At 39.3% G+C, this 24,015-nt stretch overlaps 3 protein-coding genes across 5 annotated transcripts; 2 read left to right on the forward strand and 1 right to left on the reverse strand.

Annotated features, from left to right (window-relative positions):
* Window positions 1–10: 10 nt before the first annotated feature.
* On the reverse strand, window positions 11–16,628 carry rudimentary (carbamoyl-phosphate synthetase 2, aspartate transcarbamylase, and dihydroorotase rudimentary). Its single transcript, XM_066743747.1, has 24 exons — window positions 16,350–16,628; window positions 14,537–14,675; window positions 14,161–14,443; window positions 13,754–14,073; window positions 13,118–13,685; window positions 12,804–13,037; window positions 12,079–12,723; window positions 11,449–12,001; window positions 10,359–11,360; window positions 10,114–10,265; window positions 9,881–9,985; window positions 4,630–4,878; window positions 3,952–4,203; window positions 3,654–3,818; window positions 3,158–3,319; window positions 2,916–3,087; window positions 2,733–2,848; window positions 2,076–2,490; window positions 1,672–1,991; window positions 1,460–1,601; window positions 1,314–1,384; window positions 1,040–1,218; window positions 765–969; window positions 11–673 (listed from the first exon to the last, which is right to left on the reverse strand). Exons 1-24 carry the CDS (start codon window positions 16,447–16,449, stop codon window positions 452–454), a joined length of 6,771 nt encoding a protein of 2,256 aa, XP_066599844.1. The 5' UTR covers window positions 16,450–16,628; the 3' UTR covers window positions 11–451.
* On the forward strand, window positions 4,888–9,766 carry LOC136783519 (uncharacterized). The gene is made up of 3 exons (XM_066743749.1): window positions 4,888–6,091; window positions 6,814–8,839; window positions 9,083–9,766. The coding sequence occupies exons 1-3, from the start codon at window positions 5,781–5,783 to the stop codon at window positions 9,632–9,634; spliced, it is 2,889 nt and encodes a 962-aa protein (XP_066599846.1). The 5' UTR covers window positions 4,888–5,780; the 3' UTR covers window positions 9,635–9,766.
* A 270-nt stretch (window positions 16,629–16,898) lies between the features above and the next one.
* Window positions 16,899–22,853, forward strand: LOC136783481 (serine-rich adhesin for platelets-like). 3 transcript variants are annotated; one of them, XM_066743672.1, is made up of 6 exons: window positions 16,899–16,947; window positions 17,033–17,590; window positions 17,859–17,980; window positions 18,052–18,204; window positions 18,278–18,657; window positions 18,729–22,853. In XM_066743672.1, exons 3-6 carry the CDS (start codon window positions 17,860–17,862, stop codon window positions 22,140–22,142), a joined length of 4,068 nt encoding a protein of 1,355 aa, XP_066599769.1. In that variant the 5' UTR covers window positions 16,899–16,947; window positions 17,033–17,590; window position 17,859; the 3' UTR covers window positions 22,143–22,853. The 3 variants fall into 3 exon arrangements, with proteins under 3 accessions (XP_066599769.1, XP_066599771.1, XP_066599772.1); XM_066743674.1 differs by lacking the exon at window positions 16,899–16,947 and having other exon boundaries at window positions 17,091–17,132; window positions 17,214–17,590; XM_066743675.1 differs by lacking the exons at window positions 16,899–16,947; window positions 17,033–17,590; window positions 17,859–17,980 and having other exon boundaries at window positions 18,123–18,204; window positions 18,264–18,657.
* Window positions 22,854–24,015: the final 1,162 nt, after the last annotated feature.

Consider the following 24,015-nt stretch of genomic DNA (forward strand, 5'->3'; position numbering starts at 1 on the left):
GAGACTTATTTTTTTAATAGTTAATGTTCTACCTACGTTTTGTACTTTTTTTATTTGTAAATAATGCTGTAAGGATAATAATTATGTTAAAATATAAACGTATCATCCGTAATTAAAATTATTATCATGATGATCATTTATAAAAATATTTCATGACGTTCCTATTAATATTTACATTATTTTGTAAAACATTAAAGTAACCAGTAACATCGCATTTATCTAATATATAGTTTTTTGGCAATCATGATTATATTAGTCGTAAAGTACTTTAACTACTTATCGATTATCCTCTTTCAAAAACTTTATCATAGGTCCATGATAAGTATTATGCAATTTACGATAGGTATAAAAATATAATTTTTGATATTATGCATAAAGTTGGAAATGCCTCTGAATACATCTATTGATACAAAGTTATACCGGAATGGCAATTAATTTGCCACTGTATTTATCAAGACTTTGTGACTTTTGGTGGGAATGTTCGTCCAAGAACCATATACAGCAGGGCCATTCGTACGTAGACACCGTTCTCTGCTTGTCGGAAGTAAGCAGCGCGTGGATCTGTGTCGAATTCTGGACTAATTTCAAAAACTCTCGGTAGTGGATGCATCACGGCCATTTTTCTCTTAGCACGTGACATTAATTGTGGCGTTATCACAAAATGACCGCAGACCTTTGAAAAAATTATATTTTACATTATCAATGGGTCATTTAAAATTACCGTCAAGTTAACAATAATTTACGCTATGAGCTTTCTTTCATACCTGATTATATTCTTCTTGGTTAGCAAAACGTTCTCGCTGAATACGCGTCATGTATAAAATATCTGTTTTTGGTAAAGCTTCTTCTAGCGATGCAAATTTACTCTGCGAAATGTTATGTTTGGCAACGTATTCCGTTACATGATCAGGCATTTCCAGGCCAGATGGTGATACATATCGAAGCTCGACTTCATAAAGCGTCAAAAGCCTGAAATAAATTGAATATTCTTATGATTGAAAATATTATGACTCCCTTATAAAACGTTTAAGATATTCACCTTGCAAGTGAATGAACAGTTCTGCCATGCTTCAAATCACCAACCATTGTAATAGTTAAATTGTTAACGGTACCAAATTCATCACGAATTGTAAAAATATCTAATAAGGCTTGCGTGGGATGTTCCCCTACTCCATCGCCAGCATTTATTAATGGTTTCTTACAGTGTTGAGCGGCTCGCTAAAATGACAAATACAATGTGTTTTAATCATAATGATCCATGTAACACTGTGGCTCTGTCTTTATATCATTATACGCCCTAAGCAAAAACTCACGGTCACTGCGCCAGGCTCTGGATGCCTAAGAACGACAACATCAGCATAACCCGCCATTACAGTCACGGAATCTATACAAGCGTTTCAGTTATTGTATAAATATTTGCTCAAACAATTGATACCGATATAAATAATCGAATGCCAACCTTCCAAGGTTTCTCCTTTCTTTACCGAAGAGGTCGTACCGTCCATATGTATAACCTTTCCACCAAGCCTCTCCATTGCAGCAGCAAAGCTACAAGAAGTTCTCGTGCTAACTTCGTAGAATATGGATGCCATAAGTTTACCCTTAAAATAAAATTAATCGTGAATCCAAAGAACGACAAATATTACACAATACTCTTTGGCAAAAGCTTACTCTTAAAATATGATCCAACTGACGTTCTTTCCTAATGTCATTTCGGAAACGTTCGGCTATTTGAAAAACGTCCTTTAACTGTGACTTGTTGAACATGTCAGCCGACAGAATATTGCATCCCGACAAGCTGTGTATCGTATGAATATTGGGCACGCTAGGTGCGAGAGACAGATTTGGATTGCTATCACTTTTTAGTCTCGTGGCGTTTGTAAATGGCAATGGAGAAACTGTTCGTTGCTTAGCGAGCTCCTTAGCTTCAGCATCTAGCGCGAAATGAACATTTCCTTTGTGCGATTGGAGTAAAAGATTATGGTGCGGATCTGAAAGCAATATCGAACGGCTTTGATAGACGAATAATTATTCCCTTATCGATAGATAATAGTCAATTTCGCTGTGCTCATTACCACTCTGTTCGTCTTCCGATACTATTTCCAATTGCAGCAAATGATTGTATTTGTCATAATTGGGCGAGAGAAGACTGTCCAATGCTGATTCAGTTCGACCGACAGCCGCATCGATGTTCAGCGCGTGGATAGCAGGTTGATGTTTCATTTTAGCTTGTAGCTCTCTGATGTCGTGGCCAAATCCAGGATTTACGAGCACTTGACCCTCCACGTAGGCTACTTCACCGCGCAATATAACCCTGTGAACCGATCCTCGCATCTTCATCCCTGCGAAAGGCGTCCATTTTGATTTGCTAAATGGCATTGCTTCAGGGATAACCCATTCGTCATCCAGATCGACTTCAACGTAGGTGTGCGGCTGATCAGGTATGTTAAAAATATTCTTAGGATTCACGTAGAATTTATCGATGAGATCCTAAAAAAAAAATGAGTTTTTGTACAAGTGTGCATATTAGACGAGATTAAGTCGGATAAAAATTGTACCTATCTAAGTAAGAGAATTTTTCTGTATATTGTTGACAGAAACTCACGCAAGAGATTGATCACACTTGATATATCAAGATTGCAACACGATGATAAAGAGAGAACAAAGAAAAATGTTCTAATCGATCTAAGTGCTTTTTGGATGTACATTAAGCAATAGCAGTTTCCTCTTACCTCTATGGTTAATCTTCCCTCGTGCACTGCCGTTAACAAAAGTGGCAAAATAGTCTCTAAGCCAGGGAAGCCTGGAGGTGGATTAGCACTGGTTTTTTCCGCATTTGTGTGAGGAGCTAAAATAAAATAAACGGTGAGGATGGATTTTGATTTGTGTAGATTTGCAAATTTCGTTAAATTTACCATGATCGGTAGCAAAGACATCTATGATATTTAAATTCTCCCAAAGCGCTAATTGATCTTCCTTGGTGCCCAAAGTAGGTCTAACTTCACCCTTCTTGTAACCGATGCGTTCAAGATCATCTTGGCACAGGAACAAATGATGTGGGCAAACTTCGCAGGTAACTGCAAGACCCTGCAATAATTATCAATAGAGATGAGAAAATCATGTAAGCAGATAATTAATATTATATCGATCGACTTACTTTATCTTTGGCCGCCTTTATGATTTGAATCTCCTCTTTTCTGGCTACATGGCAAATGTGGATTGCTCTATTATGCAAATTGGCTAAAAGTAGAATAGCTGCAGTGGTCTGTCCCTCGGCATGGACGCAGATTGGATATTTCTTTGGCCAGCTCTCAAAATGCTTAAAAAAAGAAAAAGAAATAGATTCGATCGGTCAACAATCAACACTTATCGGTATGATTATCTAATATTATAAATCCATCAACTATAGCAGCAATTAATTCACATGATATTTATCATATTAATTTCACGTCACGAGTCCCGGAAATTTAGATAATCCTTAAGCTCTCTTGCAGTTTTCATTAAAACACGAGATCAGAGTGATTAACACTATCATTGCGTTATCTAGGCAACGAGCTCTTTGTTCAATAAGCTAGAAAATGGAGGATTAAGAGAGACGATAAAGGAAAATGTTATTTGTTCTATCAGTGAAACAAAAAATGTATTCTGCGAACCTTAATCCACACTGTAAGGTCGTTCAGTCTAAGAGTCGTGAAGGTTTCATTTAGGTACATTTTTAGACCCGCTGCCATTGGTGCTAGTTCCGGTGTGATGGTATAATTATCAAAGGAGGCTCCGATAAAAAGAGCATAGTCGCACCTCGCACCAGCTGCTGCTCTCTGAAAGGATTAATTGATTTAATTACTCGCTTAATCCACGATAGAATTTAAGACTTAATTGAGATTAGTCACGATGGACTATACATGAATCATTCCAAATTTGAGTGGTTTAATAATTTTCTAAGAATCCTACTTCTTTAGCTAATACGAAAGATTGATGATCGACGACAGCAGGATTGGTATTAGGCATGGCAAAAATCATGGTTACGCCACCAGCCAATGCAGCTGCCGTACAAGAAGAAAAATCTTCCTTATGGACTGCTCCGGGGTCTCTTGCGTGCACGTGGACATCGATAAATCCAGGCAATTTTATCATCCTGCGAGACGATATGCAGTCCGTGTGGGTCTTCATTCTTGGCGCTCGTCCCTTCAGCTTTGTCAAAGCCTGGAAGAATAAACAACATTTTCAACAACCGAGCTCTTTTTAACCACAACGAAAGAGAAAAAACAGGGACCACGAATGTGGAAAATATGTGAATTCTACAGAACTCGAATGTGATCAATCAGAGCGATGATTCATTGCGTTAAAGTCTGTGTTATCAACGGACAAAGCTTATACGTTGAAGAGAAAATGTAAAGATGCAGAAAAGAGCTGGGAACGAGAAAAGTAAGGAGAAGAGATGAACGAATTGGAGAGCGAAGAATAAAAAAAAATAAAAAAAAGATAAAAAGATTTAAAAAATATACAAGAGGAAAAAGAAAAGGAGATTTCTTATCAGTCGAAATTCTTCGCCAGCGATAGTTCCCAACTATTATTGTTCGACGATACAAAATTAGCCGAGTTTCGAGTGTTTGTTATCAAATTAATCACCTCGACGAGCAATTTGGCGCACTTAACATCGGTGACGAGGGGAACGGAATAATCGACGGCTAATCTTCTTGTACGGTAGCCATGGGTGGTAAAGTTGGAAACTCGACGTGCGCCTCCATTTCTCATCGGCAAGTTGATGACCAGATCGAACTGCTTCTTGGAGAGGAAGTCAGCCAGGTGACGTAGCTCGCTCGGGCTCGAGTCTTCGTTCACTCCAATATTCTCGAATGTCCATTGAACCGGTTCCACCTGAAAAAGCGAAGCGGATGTAACTTCCAAATATACATGATCCGTTTAAAGGGACACAAATATACGTTTTCCTGATAAACTTAAAAAATGCAAAAACGACGTGAAAACATCATCACGTTTCCTCCAAATTTGAAAGAAAAAATCAACCATCTCATAACATCCCAAGATAAGATTCGATCTTCAGATTGTACTGGGTGAAAGAACGCAATTAAACATTTCCTCCAGCAAAATAGGAAGCAAGTTTAATCTGCACGAGTTCCGAGAATCGATGGGCAGGAAGCAGCGGGGAAGAGAAATAGTTTCCGCAATCTGTTGAAACGTAAATTTAATAATAGGTAGCTTGGAGGATAGGTGCAATCTGTCTAGTTCCTGGTTTATACGTGGTCCCTGGTCGAACGTTATCAGCCTTGTCATTGTAGACATTGGAATGGGACTCCCACGTCATTTTTCTTCTAGCCGCTTATTTGCTGATAACCGATAGTGAAAGCGTCGATTAAACGAATCCCGATCACTCGATAACGAGATAGGGTATTTATCGCCAGGGGCAGCTCGATCACCGACTACAACCTCTCCATAATTTCACTCGCACCGCGAGAAATGCGATCCAACCACCGTCGAGGTCCACTCGTGCTCCCGTCCCACCGTGATCCTTGCATCATCATTTTTGCATATACTTTGGATTAGCTTCACCAGTGCAGCCTAATATCACCCAGTGATCCTTCCTTCGCATTCGTCCTTGACCATTCGGAATGACCCAGCTGGATCATCCCGCATTTCCGGTCTTCGCTCGTCTCTCAACTGGATCCTTCTTCAGCCTTGTCAAGATCGTTGTATAGGAAGCCGACCGACCACCACTCTGGAGGATCATCGGGGCTGCTGGCTGAAGAAGGAGAGCTTTGCGCATGCGACAAATTGATCAATGGATTCATCGTGACAAGTTTCATGGGTCATTTGGAATTGTGGAAGCAGTGATGAAATTTGTACGATCCAAAGCGGAAGATATGGGCATCGGCAACTCCAAGAGCAGATCTCCGTTGTGGCGAAAAAAGCAGACTGGGGGGAATGCGCAGGATGGCACCGATCTGCATTCTTCACCCAACATACCGGAGGATCCTGAATTAATTTTCTTGAGGCACGCCATCGCCAGGGATCCCGAACTCTTCGTTCTCAACAATCTCATGATGTGCATCCAGTTCTTTGGTAATTTAGAGGAGTAAGTGTTCGTTATAGCCATGCCACTCAGTTCCACGCGTTTACTGCTCTCGTGTAGATTTTCAATGCCATATTTTATTCACGATCGAATTATCGAGGAGTGCGATCGATCGCTGATAAATTGGCTATAAACGTCATTTCATTGCAGCTATTGTTTTTCCTGTAAAAAAATTAATATTAACTCCGGTAATCGCAAGTATCAACGATACAATTCTGCGCATTCTCATTTAAATTATTCTAATGGAGAAAATTCTCTTTAGTTTTTCGTATCGCATTGAACAATGAGTTAAAGTAACAATAAATACCAGATTTTCCAAGCTACGCGGCAAACTTCCGCCCGCCTAGATAATGCCAAGGCAAAAAATAACTGCTCTTCGACGCGAAGTCATTGCCTGTTCCATTTTATTGCTAATCTAATCCATCATCTACGCAGCTCGCAAATAAACCTGCTAATAATGAACTTGGAAGATCAATGTTGTACAACGATCACTTCCTATTAAGCGAACGAGCATTCGTATCAATTTTGTTAATTTTGATCTTTTTCGAGCATCATCGATAACTTTTATACCTTCTTTCTAATTACAATGGTACAAATACACTGTTCGATTAAAACTGTGAACGGTTTAATTACTTCAACTTTTTCATCCGATAGTTTCTGCAAAATTAACTTATCTCTCTCTCTCTCTCTCTCTCTCTCTCTCTCGCCTGATGATTGAAAATTAGGGAAATGGCGTATCTGAGGCAAACTTTGATCCCCCAGCGTGAGAGCGAGTTCAACGATAATTTCGAGCAGAACAAGCACGTTCTTCTACCGGATATTCTTCAGCAGCATTTGGCTCGCAATCTGGGCTTCATCTCAGCGAGACACACGATCTTGCCAACCGTGGAGCCTCTTCAGCCCATGCGAATCTTCGTGATCCACGACAACATCGAGATCAACGAGGAGAATTATAGCCAATATAGCACAGTTACGGACACAGTAACGTACAAAATGTTGCTGAAACCCAGCATCAACGAGGGTTACGTTCAGCTGCAATATCTGGAGGAATTAGCGAGGTGTCCGGCGAAAGAGGAAGATGGCGATTTGTCGTCGATCCACGAGGACACTGACGAGTTTTACAGCGACTGCGAGAGTGTCTACGGACCAAAGCCAAGTGGCATGTCGCTCCTCGCGAGTAAAACCTCGTTGAGTCGTAGCAAACGCCATTCGCTGGGAGATTCATCGACATCCTATTACGAGGAAGCTCTGTCCATAGTATTAGACGCAGCATCGACCCCTGCAGGGGAGGAGAGATGTCAAAATGGCGTCTATCAGAATGGCAAGGAGCACAGGACTGGTGGACACCATCAACGACACCAGAAACAGCGTTTGAAGAGTAAGACGAATTGGTCCAACCACAATCAGAGTCCTGCTGGTAGCACCAGTTCTGGTTATCGTTCCGGAAGTTACGTGGCTGACAGTGACAGCGACTGCAGCTCCAATCCTTCGCAGAAACGAAAGAGCCTGAAGCAGAGCCTGGAAAATAAGAGTAACAGATTAGAAATGACAGACGTGATTCCTCCAGATTGTTTCAAAAAGGTCACTTACACCAGCGATGGCAAGATTTACGATCCAAGCGGCGAGAAGAAGCTGCTGCTCAATAGCAAGCAGCGAAGGATCAAGCTGGCCTTGAAGAGGTACAACTACGACGTTCAATATATCAGTAGCACAAAATTCATGTCTAATTTCAACGAGCTGTTTACGAAAAAGCTGGGGGAAAAGTTGAATTTCGACGAAGAATCTATCGAGGACGTTAAATCGGACGGTTGCATCCTCTATTGCGACAAGGTCAAGGTCATCACGTCCAGCAAGTATTCCAAAGTGGAGCCTTACGAGATCGTTCCAGCGATTTGGCTGGAGTGGCCGGAGTGTGCCGAGGAGTGGCTGGAGAGAGATCGTAGGTGGCCCACCATGGACGACGTGAAAAAGATCAAGGACTTTGGATGTTACGTGATTCCCGAAGGGTTCCAGCCGAAGAAAGGCGACAACCCCATTCAGGAGCTCGAATGGCAGCTGTCTTTTCCAGCCAGCGAGAGATACTTGGAGACCTGCATGAGCCCTGGTCAGACTCACGTTTATCTGACAGCGTTGCTTCTGCACAAAACCTTCATGAGGCCAGTGTTCGACACTGTCTTCGGCGTGACCTCGGCCCACATAAAGAACCGCCTGTTCTGGATGATAGAGGAGAGCGGGGAGAACGGGGGAAAAGCTTTGGACTGGTCGGAGAGCAGAACGGGAGAGCTGCTACTGAGATTGTTGAAGTCGATTTACAGTTCCATCAGCCAGAACGAGCCCACCATGTCCGACTATTTCGTGAGGAACAAGAATCTCTTCCAGAAGGTGCCGTCCGAGTATCTCCTGCACACTCAGAAGCAGCTAAAAAGAATCATAGAAAATCCTGTAATGTACGTTCTACACGCCATGGAGAATATCAGACAAAATCAAAAGTTCTACCCCAGAGTGGACTATGCCAAACTGTTCAAAATCTTGACGGTGGAGAACATAGCTAGTATAAATCCAGCTCTGGACCCAAACTCGCAAAAGTCATCGGCTAGATCGAGCGAGAGCAGCAGCAAGAGCGACGTTCACCAGTTGAACGGTTCGTGGGACTCGAAGAGGACCAATCGTCGGAGGACTCATTCGAGAGCTGCTTCCAACAAGCCATTCCTCAATCCAAGAAGGTCGTCCGATTGTATAATAGAAATAGCAGTAAGTATTTTCCTATTATCGCTCCCGCGCGCGTTATCTAGCCTTATATTCTGTGTATATATATATATATATATATATATATATATGCACACTCGTATGCTTCCCCAACTTATCTCGGTGTAGCCCTCTTACGATGGTGCGGGAAAGATAATTTCCGCGCATTTTCAATCGTAATTTCACCGGAAATCTAATCTTATCGATTAATCCTATTTTTAATCCCTTTGCACTATTCCTCATTGGCAGCTACGAGCGGAGAAATTGGACGACATACGCTTGAGTGCACTCTTGGATTTCTTCATCGGTCATTTTGTCAATATGGCAGATCGGTGTCATCAGTATCGAGCGGGCCGTCAGAAATCAGTTTATCTGGATCATGCCGAGAGGCTGTCGATTTTGCTGTCGGAGAACGCCAATTACAAGGACGAGGGTAGGCTCTATAGAGAGAGAATCGAGGCTCTCAGAAGGAAAACCCTCTTCGCGACGCAAAGGTCGCACGATGAACCCCCGGAAACTCCCAAGAGGAACTTGGGGAGCGCCATGTTCGAGGTGTCACTGAAGGATCGCTTCAAACTTGAATCTCCCGAACCGACATCGATCCTGAAAAATCCTAAGAGCTCCGATGAGAAGCTTACCGAGTCTGACAGTGAGACTGATAGTGTCAACTTTCTCGTTCACACGGCAAAAATAGAGGCTACGCCCAGAAGGACGAGCCCCGAGCAATCAAACTCCAGTAAGAAGCCCGTGTCTTTAAAGTTGGACGAACGTGACTTGTCCTCTGAATCCACTTACATTTAATAGCTATCCTCCTTCTATCCGATCTTCGACATTCACCAACTCTCCGATCCCCAATTACACATCTCTTTTTTACTATCGTATAGATCTAGAGTTAATTTAACTTAATAAACTGTAGATATTTGTAGATAGCTGTATCAGAATTATAACATATAAGTTTGTATAATAATTAAACATATGAATAGAATGAGGTGACAGTAACAAGATACCAAATGTTGCATAAAGCTCTAAGTAGAAACCTTTGCTCACCTCTATGCCATGCTCCATATAGAAATCAGCTGTTCCCATGCTGGCGTACAACTTGTATTTCATTTCGTGGAGACTCTTAATGGCTGATAATAATTCCATTTTATGCTGAAACAGTCATATGTCACTTATAAACAAATTTATCAATGACGTGTTGTAAAGAAAACTAAACTATTTATATATTCATAAAATAATATTGTGTTTCTATATAACATATATGTAAGTGATAGAAATACCTTGAAACTGCCAATCGAAAGTAAAATTCCCTTTTGAGGAATATGAAACCCAGTGCTTATTAGACCCTTCAGATAAGCCTCGTAGCGATTCTCGCCAAAACATGCAACTTCTCCAGTTGAAACCATCTCGACTCCCAACATTACGTCAGCTCCTGAAGAATTTTATGATATAATAGTAAACATTGTATAAGCGCAATTTATCATTGGCGAATAATAAAGTAGATTCTCTTATCAATCGATCTTACCTGCCAGCCTGGAGAAAGAAAATTGTGGTACTTTCACACCTACTTTGCCACATCCACCGAGTACATCAACTGGTTCAACGCTCTCTCCGACTATTATACGAGTGGCCATTGCGACAAAGTCGTGATCCAGAGTCTTGGAGACAAATGGGAATGACCTTGAGACTCTTACGTTGCACTCGATGACCTTGAGCTCGTTATCTTTAGCAATGAGCTGCATGTTGAAGGGTCCGGTTACGCAAAGGGAAGCGGCGATGGCTTTGGAGATGGATTTGATTTTTGCCAGAGTCTCGAAATTGATATCTTGCGGTGGAGTCACCAGAGTGGCGTCTCCGGAATGGACGCCGGCGTTCTCCACGTGTTCGGAAACCGCCATGCACAAAATCGTTCCTTCGTAAGCAACGGCGTCCACGTCTATTTCCTTGGCTTCCAGAATAAACTTGGAGATTACTACTGGGTGCTCTTTGTTCACCTCGCTGGCACTCTTTAGATACGACTCCAAGTTTTGATGAGAGTGAGCGACGTTCATTGCTGCTCCGCTGAGAACGTAGGAGGGCCTCACCAGACATGGATAACCGACCTCCTCGCAAAACTCAATGGCTGATTTCAGGTTCGTCAGTTCCTTCCATCTTGGCTGCGAAATTCCAATGCCATCCAACATTCTGGAAAACTTAAAACGATTTTCCGCCCCGTCCACGGATTCCGGCGAAGTTCCCAAGATTCTCGCTTGTTGCCTGTGAAGGTCCATGGCGATGTTATTGGGCAATTGCCCTCCCATCGACAAAATTATTCCTTCGGGACACTCGTGCTCGTAAATGTCCATTACCACCTCGAAGGAGATCTCTTCGAAGTACAGGCGATCGCTCATGTCGTAATCCGTACTCACTGTTTCAGGATTATAATTCACCATTATTGTCTTTCTCCCAAGTTTTCTCAGCTCCCTCAAGCAGCTCACTGCGCACCAATCGAATTCCACCGAGCTCCCTATTCTGTAAACTCCGGAGCCTACAAAATTAATTTCACATTGTTTCAAATCGATCGATAAAATCAAATTAAGCTATAGTTTTGGTAGAGGGCAAAAAGGTTGGCTTACCAATCACCATGGTATATCCTCCTGGAAACTCAACGTCGTGAGTACTACCATTATAAGTCAAATAAAGATAATTCGTAGTGGCCGGCCATTCGGCAGCAACTGTGTCAATTTGTTTAACCATTGGTCGTATATTACTTCCCTGTCGTTGAATGCGAACAGCCAACTCTGAACTTTTAATAACGGCGGCAATTTGCTTATCGGAGAAACCGATCTGTTTCGCTCCTAATAAAATACCGTGAGATAATTTCCTATGGTCTACAGACTCCAGAATAGTATAATAGTTAATAATGTTCCTCATCTTTTCTAGGAACCATCTGTCGATTTTAGTCAATTCGTACAATTTCTCTGTCGAATACCCAGCCTTTATAGAGGCTGCAAGAACGAACATTCTTTTGTCAGTTGGTTTCTCCAATTCTTCGTCAATGACAGTTTTGATGTAAGGATCAAACCCATTGATATTCTCGTCGACCATTCTCAGTGCTTTTTGAAAAGCTTCCTCGAACTTTCTACCAATCGCCATTACCTCTCCTACGCTTTTCATAGAACTTCCAATCTGAAACAAAAACCTCATACATATACACAGTGCTTTTTTCAATAGCAATCTTTAATTAAATTTCATATCTCTCTCACCTTTGTGCTGACCCTGTGAAATTTGCTGAGATCCCATCTAGGAATCTTGACAACGCAGTAGTCGAGACTCGGCTCGAAGCAAGCTGTGGTTTTTCCTGTTACCGAATTGTTGATGTCGGGCAGCTTAATGCCCAAGGCCAGTTTGGCAGCAACGTAAGCCAATGGATATCCAGTTGCCTTGCTGGCTAAGGCTGAACTTCTTGACAGTCTAGCATTAACTTCGATAATATAATATTCCTCTGAATTGGGATTCAAAGCATACTGGATATTGCATTCTCCAACCACGCCGAAATGCCTAATGACCTTCAAAGCGGTTTTTCTAAGAACATTGTATTCCTTATTGGACAAAGTTTGACTTGGAGCCACAACGATGGATTCTCCAGTATGAATTCCAAGTGGGTCAACGTTTTCCATATTACATACAGTAATACAATTGTCATAGGCATCTCTAACCACTTCGTATTCGACTTCCTTCCAGCCTTTTAAAGATTTATCAATAATCAGTTGATTGGAATGCGCCAATGCTTGCTGAGCGAGGTTTCTCAATTCTTCTTTATTATTTGCAAAACCAGAACCTAAACCACCCAAAGAGAAAGCTGCTCTCGCCATTACTGGATAGCCTAGGACTTCCGCTGCTTCCATTGCCTTTTAAATCATACAATAAATATTGAAATGCATTATAATTTTAACATTAATAACCAATACACATACACAGGCCAACTTACTTCTTCAATTGAGTAAACAGCAGCGCTCGGAGCAACTTTTTCACCAATCTCGTTAATTTTATCTGCAAATATTTTTCTGTCTTCTGTCTGTATAATCGATTCTATAGGCGTTCCAAGAATTTTAACGTTGTACTTTGCGAAAACTCCACTTCTCACTAACTCCACGCCACAATTCAAGGCGGTTTGACCTCCGAAGGTTAACAGTACACCATCCGGCCTTTCCGAACGAATCACCTGCAAATCATATTATTTATCAAGAGAAAAATAATGTTTAGCAGAGAATAGAGATATATAACTCCTGATACACCATTTACCTGTTCAACGTACTCTGGTGTAATAGGCAAGAAGTAAACCTTGTCAGCCATGCCTTTAGAAGTCTGCACAGTGGCAATATTAGGATTAATTAACAATGTTTGAATGCATTCTTCGTGCAAAGCCTTGATAGCTTGGGATCCGGAGTAATCGAATTCTCCAGCCTGACCAATGCTGAGACCACCTGATCCTAGAATCAAAACTTTTTTCGGACGATCCAATGGGGTCTGCCATTGATCATCGTAGGTCAACGTATGGATGAGTCGCTCCTTCACCGTGGTTGATACTTTTTTATTCTTATATTCCTTCACTGTATCCAGAAATACATCGAAGAGACATTCAAGGTCGTGTGGACCAGCCGCGTGCTCTGGATGAAATTGGACCGAGAAGAATGGTAGGGTGGAGTGTACAATGCCTTCGTTGCTGTGGTCGTTGGTATTTGTAAAAAGGGCTTCGTAACCCTCCGGCAATGCTGTCGCGTCTACAGCGAACCCATGGTTCTGCGATGTCATAAAGCAACGTCCAGTTCCATGATGGGTTGCCGGTTGATTATGTCCTCGATTTCCATAGCTAAACATTAACAAAGCTTCTGTATTAGCAAAAATATTCGAGACGATTGATCTTTAAATAATACTTGCTTCATTTTATATGTAACGCAGCCAGCAGCTTTTGACAACAGCTGATGACCCAAGCAAATACCAAATATAGGTTTGTTCCCTTTATTCAAGATCATACGTATGTTCTCAATAGTCTCTCTGCACATGCTCGGATCTCCTGGACCATTGCTCAAGAATAAACCGTCAAATTCCACTTTCTGCAAATCATAGTTCCAAGGTACTACTTCCACACTTGCTCCACGATTTAACAAACATCTCAGCTGATTGTACTTCATTCCACAATCCACGATGCAAATTCGTGGAGCACCAGATTTGCTGGATTTGTACAATTTTGGCGATTCCTGGTAACAAAAGGTTGTTCTTGTTGGCAACTAGAAATTGTTCCTTTATAATTTTATGTTAAATGAAAAAAGAAAGAAAAAAGGTACTCGTGAAACTTCGGCGACGAGATTTCTTTTATTGGGATCTGCAACGGGTGATTCGAACAGGGGTCGTTGGAAAATTGGTAGTTTATAAATAATTCCGCCAAGAATGCTACCCTTCTCTCGTATAATTTTCGTCAACGATCTCGTATCAATCTCGTGAATGCCAGGTACGTTTTGCAGCTCCATCCATTGTGAGAGAGTCTTCGTGTATCGCCAGTGACTCGGCTTCTCGCAGACTTCACCGACCACGAGGCCCGCGGTCCAAATTCGATGAGACTCGAACCAGCTTTAAGAAATTCATTCAGTTACTTCGGATATAATTTAATGATTCGATAATAATGTATTATATAGAGAAAGGGGACAAAAATCCTTTTCTCACCATGGTAATCCATGCTCATCCGTTTCCCCGTTGGATATACCGTAGTTTCCAATTAGTGGATACGTCAGGACAAGAATTTGTGCGTGGTAGGATGGATCTGTGAGCGATTCTGGATAACCAACCATACCGGTTTGAAAAACTGCAAAAGAAAGCTACTTTCAAATTCTATTCTAAATTATTGCACAATGAATAAGTGAACAAAGGGAAAATCCATTTAAACTTTTTTATATCTCGAAATTTACATAAATACTGTGTAAAGAAAACTATCTAAATTGTATTATTAAATATATATATATATATATATATATATATATATATAGTCTTAAAATAGCAATAGAATGTTCTTTAACGGGGTATTATAGTAGTGTGACAACCGAAAAAATTAATCAATTTCTTCTCTTCTTTTTTTTTATGACAAAAATATTCATGGAAAAATTTCCCAGCTGATGTTATCTTGGTAAGTATGAACAATACAAAAATATATGAAGAAAACGTTTTTCGTGGCTTCAAGGGGAAAGTTTAACTACACCAATTCCTTTCTATTAGGAATTAATTTTCAAAGTTTGAAAATCTACTTGACTTTCCATTTTCTTAAATAGAACCATTAATTTTTTATAGCATATTCCTGTAACTTATCTCAAGAGTTTTCTAAAACACTTAATTAATTTATCATTCAGTCCAATCGTTCTCACTAGATATTTCGATTTGAGATTATAAGTAGGCGAAACACTAGATGCGTGTGTGTGCGTTCGTAGCAGTTGCGCAGATGGTTTTAGCGGAGCCCACAGTTGTATGCATTTTCAAATTAAAATATTCAGCGAACGGCTGAATAAAATGATAAATTAATATAGTGTTTTGGCGGCCTTTGAGATCGTCCATAAAAATATGTTAAAAAATTATTGTGTCCCATTATGAACAAATTAAAAAGAAGTTTAAATAATCTTCAAAATTGAATGTTAATAAAATGTGTTTATTGTAGTTAAATTTTCCTCTGAAGTTATAAAACATAAGTTTTCATTTTTGTATATCGTTCATACTTATAAAAATAAGCAGATGGAAAGTTTTTACACGAACACCTTGTATATTCTTATATTCGATAGAAAAAGTGTTTTCTATTCTCCAGAGGTGGGTTTCTCTCATGGAAAAAATGTATGATGCATGGATTATTCTTTACACGGAAAAATAATTGCAATTAGTTTCATTTTCGGGTGTCATACAACAACAATCTTTTATATACCGAAGAAAAATATAAATACTTTCACGATAACAAGATCGTGCGAGGTGTATAAAAGTTTCTTTTTCCGTCAGCTGCGTGATATTTAAAACCAAAGCACAAAAAATAGCAATAAGAATAAAATGGAAAGCAGCGTTAGATCGAAGAATCGTGTGGTCTCCAGTGACGAACAGTAGCTGTATGGTTAAACATTAGTACAAATAATAATGAAAATAATTGATTCTGTTGCTTAAAATTTCTTCACTTTTCATTAAAAATGTATACATCGTGTGACATGTAATATATATTTTTTTTTAAGTGAGAAAAAGTAGAGGCAACAAATTAACAGGCCTAATAATCATTGTGTTGAACAGGTAAAGAGCATCGAGAAGAATTCCCATAAAACGTGAGAAATTATGTGATAAATGTTGAGAATGGTCAGAAATGGGCTGATTAACATTTAACAAAAATTCGGAGATAATTTGTTATCGTTCGGAGTTCATCAAACTGATGGCATGCAAGAGGTAGGGAGCGCGGTAAGTCGTGCACGTGGCGCAATGAAATGGCAACGTTTAGTTCGACACGTGTTTGGCTACTTACCAATTTCTCCATTGACAGGCGTTTTCGAGCCGAAAGATTTGCCGGGGAAAATAATGTTACCTTCGAGAGCGAGATAGGCGTCAGCCGCATGGCTCGACATGTTTTCTATTTCTTGATACTAGACACGCTGTGACCTGGCTGTGTGCGGTCTCAGCCGTCTCAGCTCAGCAAAGCTTACACGCAAGAGTAAACTCTGAGAAAGATACTATACGATATTCAACAGCTGTCTTTGTCTCACCGAGCAACTCCAGCCAGCTTCAGCTTCAGTCATTCACACGTCACACTGCGAAGCGAAGGAACGCATTGGACAATCACACATTTAACATTCCTGTCGTGCGATTGCGCAGAACATACGTTTTAAGTGGTTTTGCTCAGTTTTGCTATTTGTTCACTCGTCTAGTTTTGAGCTCTAGCGGCTAGCCGAATGCTGCTATTGGTCCGTCATAATAAATCCCATCCGTATGTATGTACATAGTACATACTACATACAATAAGTTTTAACAATAGAGAGACACCCCTTCGTAAAGTCGTAAAGAGCGCATAATACAAGTAAAACTAATGTTTTCTTAAACTTTTAAAATTCAATCATAGTTTAAAGGTAACAAGTATAATTTTCTATAGTCTAATCGAAACATTATTCATTACTTGTTTCCTAATCATTGTATTCCTTGGCAATCTTTTAGTTGGTAATAAGTGGCTATACTTCATGTTTCCTCCTTAGAGGTTATGTTTCCCGCCAGATATGACAATATGGGTGCGTTCCGAGTCACGCATATGCGCGCAGTAAGCACTTAAATTCTATAATAAATGTGACATAAACTGTACATTCTATATGCTTCATGCGTAATTTGGAATGCACCCTAGGAAGTCGGAACGCAGCCTGCACAGATAGCCAGAGCGCAGCCGCTGATCGCGCTGATCAGCTTTGATGTTTTTAGGAAGGTTAATCTAGCAATTGTTTATTCGCCATTTTGTTTTACTGCCGTACGCGCAGTTTTCAGTGACACTGTGGCCTATTTTAAGATGAAAACGAGTCAGTGAAATCCAGATAAAATGGATTTGGTCGCTACTGTCTAGCGATTAAACATAAATTCCTACTATATGAAGAAATGTGAAAATCGAATATAGGGGCGGTCCCCTTTTCAATGACGATCCATGACAACTTGACCCAACTTTCCTGACTTTTTGAGGCCAAATGGCGATTACCACGTAAAAGTAGCGATTTTTGCCTCGATCATCACGTAAGATTTCACCTGTTCATTTTTCGAAAAAATTTACTACTTTTCCCAGTAATAACAAGAAGAATTTTCTGTTTGCTGATTTTAATTATTCTGTAATTCAATTTTGCCCAATGTCAATATATGTCTGTATACTTATATTGCAATTTGTTGATTTTATTAAGTTAAAGTGAAAACATAGAGTGCTAATCTGTTGAACATTTTGCATACCTTTCAATGTTTTGTCACAAATAAAAACTCTCTTTTGACAAAATTTTGTCCATATTAATAGAATGCTAGGGCAGAGCAGTGGACATCGACTACGCTTGTCCAAATTAAATGAACAACTAACTTGTAAATTATGCGGTGGATATTTTATTGATGCGACTACTATCATAGAATGCTTGCATTCTTGTAAGTTTCATGACAATATATTTTGCTTGATTCTTTCATAATTAACATACTAGTTATAATGGATTATATAGTTTGTAGAAGCTGTATTGTGAAATATTTAAAGAGCAATAAATATTGTCCAATTTGTGAGGTGCAGGTACATAAAAGTGAGCCTTTATTAAATATCAGGCCAGATCGCACATTGCAAGATATTGTTTATAAACTTGTACCAGGTTGCTACCAAAGTAAGTAAGCTATTTTGATGCTTCAGATACCTTTGAACTTTTCTTGTCACTTATTAAAGAAAATTTATTTCAGATGAAATGCGATGTAGGAGAGAATTTTATGAAAAGCACCCAGAAGCTAAGACCGAAGAGTCATCTCCAGAAGTTTTTGGAGAGCCTGCAGAATCATATATATATTCTCCAGATGAATCTCTTAGTTTATCTTTAGAATACTTTAATCCTAGTTTGCAGGATACTGATGATGTAAATAATATAATGGATTCACCGCAAAAGACATTGCCTAAAAGGTATTTGCGTTGCCCAGCTGCTGTAACAGTTTTTCACTTGCAAAAACTAATAAGGGCAAAGTATGGGCTTAGTGAGGTTCATAGGATCGATATAATCTACCAAGATGAACCTTTGTGTGGTAATTATACATTAATGGATATAATGTATATATACCACTGGAAAACGGTAAACTATTAAATATAATTAACTAAGCCTTATTATAAAATGATATATGAACTTATTCATTAAATTTGCAGAAAGTCCCACTTCACCTTAGTTATCGAATATTCGAGTCATCTCCGAAACGGATAAAACTATCGGAAGATAATATAAACTATACAAAGTCACTAAAAAATGTTGGAATCAATGATGATCGGGAAGACGATCAGTTAGTTAAAAGAGAATGGAAGGAAGTACAGTTAAAAATTTCTGAAACTGGTGTAATGAGTGTTATGGATATATCCAGTCCTGACTCCAAGAAAAATACCAAGATCGAGGAAATAGGCGAATTCAGAAAAGAGTTGAGCAAACATGCTGGAACAGATGGCTTAAACAAGTCGGAATTATCTAAGCAAGCTATGCAAAATATAATAGAAAATAAAACAGACTCTGATGGTGAAAAGGATAGCGCTGACATTAATGATATTAAAGTAAAATGTAATCGGGAATGTAGCGAAGTTTCCAAAGGCGCTTCCCAAAATATACAAAGTCAAGTACAGGCTGCAGGTGGAATTGATAAATCAGATAAAGCACAGAAATCGGCTGGTCAAAAAGCAGAAAACAAAATAAATCAATCAAGTGTCGAAAAGAAATCTTCTAACAATAACAATAATATTAGTGTGGAAAAGACCGATCCAAAATCAAGTCAGAAGGCTGGTAATGATAGCAAGACTAATGCTGGATCTAAAATTGATGCTCTCAGTGCTAAACTGCAATTTCAGCCAAAAATTGGTCAAGTAAACAATACTTACTCCAAAAAATCATTAAAAGAGAAAAAGACTGGGATGCAAGGTGTAAAAAAGTCGGGAAGCTCAGAAGAAGCGAAGAACGATGCCAAGAATTCGGAAAGCGGAAGTTTAAAGCGTACAAATAATGCTACTACAACAAAGGTATCAGTTTCCCAAAGTTCTCCATCCGTTCAAACAACAAGCAGTTTCTCAGTTTCTTCATCCACCATCGGCCAATTTACTGTTTCAACGAACAGTAGTAGAAACTCCGATAAAAAGCAGGATACGAATACCCAATCATCTACAGTTGAGAAAAAAAGGAGTTCTGCCGAGGATCAGGATGAAGCTGCGAAATCTTACGAAGAGCAAAAAACGTTAAATCGAAATAACAATTCATCTTGCAACGATAATTCATCGTCAACTAATGCGAACGCTTCAACAGCTACAAATCAAGGAACTTCAACGTTTCCTTATACAGTGCAAGACATAGTGAACAATGTAACCTTGAAAAGTTCAGGGAAAACTTCGAACACCGGACAAAAAAGTACAGTTGCAGGGGCACCAGTGAATACAGCATCTTATTCGCTGAGTGATATTCAGACTAGTTCAATCAGTCAATTCATCCATTCGCCATCAATGAGTATCTATTCTGTATCCACCTCACCAAAAAGCAGCTATGCCACGGCTAGTAACACTGCAAATACGACCAGTGTGACCTCGAAACAATCAAAGCCAAATTTTGAAATCACTAACTACTCTGTGCCACCATGTCCCGATGCGATACCAATTTCATTGATGAAACCTACTACGAGAAAACACGGGATGATTTCGAAAAGTTCAAATCTCAATGAGATCTGTGCAAAGATTGGTACTTCCGGTTCAAAAATTAACGACATCTGTGCAAAGATTGGCGAGAACTCCAAGGAGAAGCGTAAAGCACAAAGCTCGGAAATTCCAGACTTGCTGAAGATCAACAAGAAACAAGAAATTGTAAAACATATACCCAACATCCCTAACGTGCCGATTTACACGCCTAGCAGTGTTGCTGGAACGGACTCAAAAGGTGTTTATAAGGAAGCTAAGGGTTTACCGGGTAATCAGCAGACGACCACGTCTTCTCACACGACCCAGAAGGTGACCTTGAAGAAACAGGGCCAACCGGTGGGTTACAAGACATTGAGGGATCCGCCAAAGACTTGGAACCCAACACTTTCAAAGAATAATTATGTGGCGGTGAAGAATCAGAAGGAAATACAGAACCAAACGCAGAGTGGAGTTGCCGAGGGTAACGCCAAAATGATTGCTTCGAAGCCTGCAAAAATCTTTAAAATGAGAAATACACCGAGATTCCTAGGTAACCCTGCGTCGGGGGTGAAGCCTATGTATGGCGTAACCGAGTCTAAGGATAAGGAACAGGCTGCTAGTAAAGGAGCTAGCTTGAATATGATGAAGATAGACCCTAAGACGTTGTCACCGATAAGCTCGACGGTGAATATGATGAAGATAGACCCCAAAACGTTGTCACCAATAGGCTCAACGGTGAACATGATGAAGATAGATCCTAAGACGTTTTCACCGATAGGCTCGACGGCGAACATGATGAAGATAGATCCCAAGACGTTTTCACCGATAGGTTCAACGGCGAACATGATGAAGATAGATCCTAAGACATTTTCACCGATAGTCTCAACAGTGAATTCACCTATTGTCTCCCCTCCGCCTTATTCCCCAAATGCCCGAAGCTACCAAAATACCCCGTTCCCGAGGGATATCTGCAGGAACACAGGTTCTCCGATATCCCCAAGGAACTCTCCGGTAAACATGTTATCTACCAATCCGTTTATACCTTCCCCTACTCCAAATACAAATCCCAGGCTGATCTACTCCCATTTCCCGCCTCCTTATTCAGATGCTAGTCGGTTTCCCAATCCCCTTATACGATCTCCTATTGGGATTCCGCCTCCCAGTGCCTTTCATAGCAGTCTGCCCCCATCCATCAATAAGATCTATCAAAGATCCACTTACTTGCCCCAGACCACCGTTTACTCCCCAGTATCCCAGCCTCCCACTGTACAAAGAATACCTCCCAGTACTCACTCATCAACCTTGAAATCTCCAAAAAATTCGTCCTCGAGCTCTGCACCAACGTTCAATCTCGTTAAGGCCGAAACACAGACTTCTGTGTCAAGCTCGATGACCTTGAAGGAAGCAAATGCGTTCAATCTGTCTAAAAGCAGTGCAGAATCGGCTTCAGATTTTTTAAAGTCAACAGTGGATAATGAGGAGACCTCAAAGACCTCTCCAGGAAGCTCACCAAGTAAGAGCAAAATGAGTTCATCTGGCAAAACGAATTCACCTGAAAAAGGGAATTTGTTGAGTAAGAGTGATAAAAAAGAGGTTGTGGGGGATGGTAGGAAAAATTCGAAGGTTGAAGGTCATAAGGATATCGAGGGAGGAAATGAAAGAACGGAGAAGACTGAGGCTCAGAGTAAAGCTGTACAGGAGAGTTCTGCAAGGGTGAATGGAGATATTGGAGAGGATGTAGGGAAATCCAAGGAGGATAAAAACAAAGATGAGCAAATTAAGGACCTGGAGAGTGGAAAGGAAAAGACCAGTGAGCAGGGAGACATTCTTGAGAATGAATCAAAGAAAGAGGACCTTGGAAAAACGGAGCAGATACAGTGCAAAAAACCGGAAACTCAAAGGAGTAAAGCTGAGTCGTAATTGGAGGAGCTGCTTTTCTTCCTCGTCGGTTTTTTTTCTAGATTAATTATTTATCCTTCTGGAGAGGTTTGGAGAAGATGTAAAAACTTGGGAAAATTACCAGAAATAGGCCAGTGAGCAGAACGGTGTGCAGGAGATTGAGTTAAAGAAAGATGGCATCAGAAAAACCTAACAGGAAAACGAAAATTCAAAGGAACAAAGCCATGTGCTAATTGGAAGATTTAACTTTTGTCACTTCCTATCGTTCAAGCTCACATCGGACATTTTAATCCTTCATCTAGTAAGCGATTAATATTCCATTTGAAATCATTAGAGATATTGTTGACTCAATTATGTAAATTACCTTAATTCGGTTGACGATTAATAATTTAATTAATTGCACTAATCAAAGGATATTAACCATTTACTAAAAATAAGTATATGCAGTGCCGAATGACTGAAATTTGCAGAATTTAGACAATTAATTTATAATAATCGAACGAGTCTAGTTTTCGTAGTATAAATTCATTATAAACTAACTTATATAGGCGATCATAAGAAAGTTCAAAAGATTTCAGCCACTTGGCGTAGAGATTCGACGCTTTATGAAGGATATTTTGTGTGATATGTAGTAGGACTATTGACCTTAAAAAGATCTTGTATATTTTTGTAAATAATTTCGGATGACAAAGGTCTAATTAGTTTTTTTTTTAACGTAAATCAGCTATATTATCCTGTTAAGTACAGCATTCGACAAGATTGCTTAGCAATTGTCCAGGGTTCATGTAGCTACACTTTTTTTTTTTTTTTTTTTTTTTTTTTTTTTTTTAATCATTTTTCCTATAGACTTAACGAATTACGCAATATTTAGTATCATTGTTAATCACACCAAATTTTATTTTACAACACGATTTACGCCATACGATTTGGCTGTTTTACCAGCACGAAAACTTTTTTTATCAAGTACATAAGAGTATTTATGCAAATTTCTATCGAGTGCACCTGTGTTATTATATCTGTATTTATATATATTATAGTGTAAAATTATGTTGTTTGCGTTCCAATGCACGTGGTTCCTGTTGATTTGTTGATGATGGAGTGACCTGCAATTTTTATTTTACAATGCATAGATATATAATTTATATATTATTGCACTGAGAGTCAGTGTAAGCAACACTATTCAATTTTTCACCGATCCTAGATTTTTTCAAGTAAAAAATTTTTGAAGAGAGACGCATAATCTCCAAAAGTAGATACAGAATTTCACAAAGATGCAATTTAAAATGGCACGAAAAAGAAACAAGAGGTTAAAAAAATAAAGATAAATATTAGATGTAATTAATTAAATCAATGTTATTTAAAGGATGCATTTTATATAATAAGTTGACAAATTTATATGGTTTGCAGATTCGAAAATTTTTGATACCAGCAGCCTTTTGAAACTTGTATTGTTTTACAAAAAAACTTAGCAGTTTTTTTTAAATGCAATCAATCTCCTGTATAAATTTTTAAAGTTTTCACTTTAATATATTTTCATATTTACTCTTTATTTACAACTTTAGAAGAATTTTATTTTAAACCAAAATATTAATATATCTTACATATACTATTCAGCGGCTATGTCCGATTTACATATTGTAAAGATAAGTGGTATCGAAAATATTCGAATACTGAAAGAAGTAGTGAAACGTCCGAGGCCTTATTGTATCTTATATCATGTAATGAAAAATTATGGAAATGCAAAAGCTTGTGACAAAAAGAAACAGCAATAGTAGCTGAAATTTAAATGCTGTGATCGTTGAGCTGTTTGACTTTAAAAAAGCGATTAAGCTGATTTCACCCAAAATATTCGAATTTGAACAATAATTGTAAAAGGTTGATGCAAAGAAAATTA

This window comes from Prorops nasuta, unplaced genomic scaffold (assembly GCF_024137725.1).
Source record: "Prorops nasuta isolate Cenicafe-Biocafe unplaced genomic scaffold, Cenicafe_Pnas_1.2 PNAS00033, whole genome shotgun sequence".
In the NCBI taxonomy this organism is placed as follows: Eukaryota; Metazoa; Arthropoda; class Insecta; order Hymenoptera; family Bethylidae; genus Prorops; species Prorops nasuta.